This window comes from Tigriopus californicus, chromosome 12 (assembly GCF_007210705.1).
Source record: "Tigriopus californicus strain San Diego chromosome 12, Tcal_SD_v2.1, whole genome shotgun sequence".
Lineage (NCBI taxonomy): Eukaryota > Metazoa > Arthropoda > Copepoda > Harpacticoida > Harpacticidae > Tigriopus > Tigriopus californicus.
The window spans coordinates 12,047,561-12,053,927 of record NC_081451.1 but is presented as its reverse complement, the minus strand read 5'-3'; the positions used below and the strand labels follow the sequence as shown (position 1 = coordinate 12,053,927).

At 39.0% G+C, this 6,367-nt stretch overlaps 1 protein-coding gene across 1 annotated transcript in view; it reads right to left on the bottom strand.

Annotated features, from left to right (window-relative positions):
* Window positions 1-1,615: 1,615 nt before the first annotated feature.
* The window catches only part of LOC131891640 (neuroglian-like), a 15,670-nt gene continuing 10,918 nt past the window's right edge, over window positions 1,616-6,367 (bottom strand). The window contains exons 2-5 of the mRNA XM_059241270.1: window positions 4,272-4,456; window positions 3,673-4,001; window positions 3,006-3,278; window positions 1,616-2,510 (exon numbers count right to left, since the gene is read on the bottom strand). Of these exons, the coding sequence (XP_059097253.1) occupies window positions 2,276-2,510; window positions 3,006-3,278; window positions 3,673-4,001; window positions 4,272-4,456 (1,022 nt within the window). The 3' untranslated portion in view covers window positions 1,616-2,275. The remainder of the gene's footprint in view (window positions 2,511-3,005; window positions 3,279-3,672; window positions 4,002-4,271; window positions 4,457-6,367) is intronic.

The window sequence follows — 6,367 nt, the reverse complement described above, 5'->3', positions numbered from 1 at the left end:
ACAAAAATGTATTTGATGCAATTGAAAGCGAACAACTTAAACCATTGGATGTTTTCCAAAGATTGGTCTCAAAAAGTGTCTTTGTAAAGTGTGAGTAATCTGTAACAGAAAAATCTTGAATTTTGGAGGAATTGTATGAAAAGTGGACGAAAATACGTCTTTTTGCCGGATCTTGGCCGAAAAATTTTGGCGGTTTGATGCTTTCTTTGGCGATTTGTAGACCAAACCATCTGGCACCACTGACTACAAATGATTATGAGACCCAATTTGTCAGTCGACCTCCACTATCAAGCACATTCCTTGATAAAAAGCCACAAGATTTACAAACGAACTACCCAATTAGTCTTTATTGAACGGCCCTCTGAACTCTTGAAGACTTCTAGCGTACTTGACAATTGGTAAAGACGCGAGGCCAAAGGCGAGTTTTTTGAACGCCCGTACCTCTGAGTTAAGGCTTGGCCGTTACCCAGAACGAGCATTGGCTCAGCACTTTGGCGAGTGTATTTTCATACCGGTTAATGTCCAAGCCCCTAACTCCGAAATAAGAGTTTTGAAAAACTGGCCTCTGAATGTGCATTTCTTTCTGTTTGAATAAAACAAGGGGTGTGGTTTTCGGGCTGACGAAGAACCAAGGCATGTACCTCAATGGGTGGTGTGCTTGACCTTGAATTTTCTTAGATTGTTTATAATACACATGAAATGTCTTTAAGCAATTATGGGTTGTGCAGACGCTGCTTTCGCCAGAAAAAACATTTGGGGCAGTTTTATGACTAATGAAATATGCTAAAAAAGGGTGGGGGGGGTTCAATAACAATGAATGTTTTGAGAAACCGGTCAGTGTGAATAAATGGAAGCATTGCATGTTATACCAGGCATTTTTTGAACGCCAACTGACCTTAACGTTTAAAAAGCCCCTCTTGATGGTCTGACAAAGAAGAGCATTCTTAAAAACCTTGAGAGCATGATTAGAATTCATCTACCAAATTTTTGAGAACGATACATAGAAGTAATTTAAATTTGTGCATTAATTTTGATTTAAAAAATAATGCCGACTCCAAATATCATCGCTGACTTATTTTACGGAAACAGGTAATGATGGTCAAGGTTTTACGTCGGCATTTGAAAATTTTTTGGAGCTGGCATTTACTTTAATGCTCCTGAAATCGACAAGAACTAACACAACCCGAAATTTCACATTCTTTCTAAATAGAAAAGCCTCGATTGTAATCGTTCACGGATCTTTGCAAAATTCATAACTAAGGTCGAAATGCTTTTGCGATTTCTTTTGAACTTAAAAATCATAAAATCGCTGCACACACAATGTACACTAATTTGAACTAGATATTATGAAAGTTCCGTGGATCTCGTGCTTTTCCCTTGAGAAAAAAGAAAATAGAGAAATTTCTCAAAATTCCAAGAATGCAAAAAGCAATCAATATGTGCCTTTTATCAGACGTGGGCCTGAAATTCGATCCACCGTACAAAAAGCATCAATCGGAGCCAACGTTTAATGCAATCACCAATCAGATATAATAAGTTTTTGGTCTTGAACTGTTGGCACTTCCATTCTCAGTAGCAATAAAGAAGTACGCAAAAAAGGAAAATACATTGCGACTGGATAATTCTTGATAACAAATGTATTTCAATTTTACTCATCCTGCCAAGCAGAGACTCATTCATATCTCACTCATGGCAATTCAACATATTTTTTACGGTGCAAATCGCATTTGTTCAGAAAATTGAAGGAGCTGGTCGACTTTCAATGATCATTGCAAATCACAGCCTTATTCAGGAAAGTGGGTTTTAAATCAAAGCATTTTATAAGCTAGAAATGGGAACTTAACCTGGATTGAAAGGGGGTGGCGTGGGGCGGGACAGAAGGATGGGGTGGGGCGAGAGATGGCTTTATTGCATACTTGGTGGTGGGAGATGAGACACAATAGATAATAGTAACAAAAATCGCGAGATTCGAAGGACAATTTTTGAGCCTTGAAAGATTCGTGGTTGGACCTGGCGAAGAGATTCGATCCTGTTGCTGCTGCTTTGAATGAAATGCATGGGAGCAATACTACGTAGCTTGACTCTTGGTTTGGTTTGCAAATGGCTCTACTTCCTTGTTTTAGTATTTAAAGCGACGATGATTGATCTTTTATGATGGTTCATAATAATGGTGTATGTAGGTAGGTAGCTAGCTGACTCTCTTTGAGAGGTTGAGTGACTGGAGGAGGGTGAGGAATTTTTCCGAGGCATTTCTGTGAACTAACTGGTTAGTAAGTTAGTCTGCATAGCGACCTTCACGGAAACTGCCGTCCTCATCCATGCCTTTTCGGAGCCACAGTTCCTCATCGGTGAGATTGAGCAGACTATTCTCCGAGCCTTTGAGATCGTTGAGAAGGGGCTTTGTGCTGGGTGTGAAGATGGGCTTCTTTTTCTCATTGTCATCCAGGAGATCGTTGTGGATAGAGTCCGTGTCGTCATTAATGGAGTAGTGGATGTCCGACTTGTTGTGTCTGAAATTGATTGTGATTCATTGATTGATGTTTTTCCTTGCTACATTGGGATTGTTCAAGCGCATCAGACCCTTGGTATTGGCTTTTGCTCCTCGATCACCTCATAATCTTGATACAAAACAGTAACTTTTTTATCATGCCAATAATAGGTGGTCATTGTTTTGAATAAAATGGCAATTTTATCGCAACAAAATGAAAGACCAATGAGCGAAAATGTTCCTTGTTAAGCTATTACACAATTTAATATCTGATGCAACAATTAATCAAGGTTTGCGAGTATGGGTTGCCCTTTCAAAATAGGGTTGAAACCCGAATATTGGTCAAAAACCAATCCGTCTAGCATGAATCCTGCAACCGGTTCAACATTAAAAGCCCCACAGAGGAGAGAGAAGAACACCTCATTGTCATCACTAAACTGGATAACATTTTAATTGCTTTTTTTGACATCTTATTTCGAGTGCCTACAACTAGAGTCATCAAGACTCCTGAACTCACTTGGCCTTTCCATCTTCGATGTCCTTGACCCCATAACGGCCTTTGTTCTTGGAGCGCTTTCGCACACAACAGATGAGACAACAAACCACGATCAGGATGATACACAAGAGGATGATCAGGATGATGAGCCACCACCAAGAGGCCTGATCATCATAGATGGTGGCAGAAATGAGAACCTGGTCCACCAGAGTGACCACATGACATTGATATTCGCCAATGTCTTCCTCATTGGTATCCACAATATTCAAGGTATTGTTATCAAACATATCATATCTGCAAAAATATACAAAATGCATTCATTCCGGTTTTTATATTGCTTTTTAAATGCAAGCAAGGATCATATTCATCTTTTTTTTCCTGAAGGGCCTCTCTTTTAAAAAAGTGTATTTGAGTCATTCAGATTTTAATGACAAGCTTTTCAATAATTTTTGATTAAGTTAAATAACTCTGAACACCAAATATTTTAAACAAGAGGCAATAAGAGCTTTTCAAGAAAAAAGGAGCTATTTCTTTGAAAGAGGAGACTTTCAAGAAGAAGGAGGAGTGTGAAATCTTAACGCAATATCAGCTCTTTGGGACGTCATTCAAATATACGTAGATAATGAACGTAGCTTTGGTCTAGGGAAAAATGACTTTTTAGAAGAACAAAAATAACTAGTGTGCTCACCGTTCATGACTGACGTCAACGGGCTGTTCATTCTTCATCCACGTCACATTAAGATCGTCTTTAAGATTGTCATCCACCTCCACTAAACAATCAAACGAATAGTTCTGACCCATGACAAACTTTTGATGCTCGGGGCCTTTGATGACCTTCGTGGCCAAGCGAACATCAATGAAGGCCGATTCCACCACGGGATTGCCGTACCCGTTGTTGGCTCGGCAGATATACTTGTTCGAATCCGTGAGTTGACCGTCTTCGATGACCAAACCCCCGTCTTCATTCATGGAGACTCGATCCGGTTTTCGGTGATCGAAATAGATCCGGTCGGTATCCTGAACAGATATAATTATGAACATGAGTTTGGGAGTTGGGATATAGGCCAAGCCGTATGGCCTTTTCGACGTTTTATTAAACTAATTGTATTACATAGGTTCCTTCTTCAACTATTTGGATTTTCAAATATTCCTAGATAATTCTATCATTTCCCACTTTCGCTCAAGCAGAGCTTTAAACTCTTTATTTAAACTTATTTTCCGAACATAAAAAAAAAACTTTTTCTTCCCTCTTCAAATTTAACCGTGTTTTTCCTCTAAATGTCTTACATTGAACCAAGAATGCTCTGGTTTGGGGAACCCATCGACGGAGCAATTGATGAGAATGGTGGATCCTTCGGTTACGGTTTGCGGCAAGGGTCCGGATATCAACGAGGGTTGGATGCCAATGACGGTCAAGGTTCCACTATCGGTGGAACTGCCTTGACTTGTGGAGGCCACACAGGTGTAGGTCCCTGGAATTTGAAGCAAAGCCTTGATTACAATCCGGGGGATGTGGGATGTACCCTAATGAGTCAGAAGTGTGCCAAATTTGGAAGCGGGCCAATGTACAATCATACTTAATGAGGATCATCGACCCCATTATGGAGGGAAAGGCATCATTAGGACGCAATCAGAGTGGATTATGTTGATTCAGTGAGAACAAAAAGGGAATGGATGTCAAATCAGAGACTAGCTTGGCTAATCTAGCCCAGAAAAAGCACTGAAGTTGTGATCTGTTGTGAAGGATCATGATTAGGGTTCGGAAGAACAGTTTTAATTCGGTCAGATTAGGTTTTTCTCACAATGACTAATATTGTTGACCGTAACTTTCTTCCCTAGTTTTAAAACGTACAAGAATGGAGCAATAGTAAATCCGAGGATATAGAGGTTGAATTCAGAGGGGTGTGTGTGTGTGCTTATTTATGACGATAAAACATAAGGAATGATTGTTTATTATATTTTTTTCGTCAACCCATTCAAGGATGGCAAGGATATGTAATTGAAGGCGTATTTTACATTCTTGTATGAACTACACAGCAAACTTTCTGCATTCTAATAATATCAACTCCCTTATGATGACAATAGTGGTTTAACAAAGCATTCATTTCATTTGGCTGACCTACGGAAGATAATAGTTCTATAATGATGTACGATTAAAAGCCCTTCAAAACATGAACCTCAACTTTGACGATAAAGATTTTTATGCCTGCATTAAAAACCCGGTTTTCTACAATCTTAAGGCAATATAAATTGCTCAACCCAATGAGTAAGAATGCTCATGAATAAAAAAACTAATTTTGAATCAACTTTGACCTTGTAAAACCACAAGTGTGCTCGAATAATAAACAAACTTACACTTCTTTGCCACCTGCTTTCAACAATTCCATCAATAATTACGCATCTTTTTTGGCGGAAAATGACAACCGAAATTCAGGTATTAAGGCAAAAATCAGCACTCCTTTTTCAAGCCATGATTTATGAAACACATAGGTTTTAACACTTCAACCGTCAAAAAGTAATAGTTTGGCTTTACAATGAAACGTGGGACTTCGAGAAAGCAATGGGACAACCAATCAATCAAGTTTTGCAATAAAAACATGTTGATGGGGAATAATCTCTAATGATTCATTAATAAATTGTGATGAAGGAAATGCCAATAACATCATTTTCCACCCAATTTTGAAGCATGTATCAATGAGGTCTTTTTCCTTGGCTAGAGAAGCGAAACCTTGACCATCAAATCCCAATTATTTGAACAAAAAGGGACAAATTGATATCGGTCGGTGTCTCAAACAGGTTTTATAATACATTTTTCTTCCTTTTTTAACCTCCTTAATTCTCTCAACGGCAAAATTTAAAATCTAGCGTGCTGTTTTTAATACCCTTCACCCTAATTTCACATGCTTATCTGCAGACATAATTCTGTATATAAATAAAAAATATGCAGCATATACACTTTGTACTTGGTTTCGGTTAATGATAGAGGGAGGACACCATAAAGAGTAAAGAAGGTCTGGTCTTTTGTTGTTTCTGTCAGAGCACTTAATACACTCTTGGTTGATTACAACCCCCACTTTTCGGTATTGGTGTTGAGGTGAAACTCGCAAACAATTGGGTCATTTTTCCGCCATCCGAGGAAATGATGAAAGCCTCGCCCAGTGGCGAGCTTTCGACAACAATGATTAATGGTGACAGGTAACAACTGGCCCAGGCGAAAAATTATGCCATACTTAATATTCTTCCGAGGAAGGGGTGAGAACGCCATTTTGATATGGGAAAATGACACGACAACAATGAGTCCATGTAACCACAATTTTGTATTTGTATTGGCAAAATCGAGCGACAAAAACCGCGAGTATTCAGTGCACAGTGAACGATTGAGG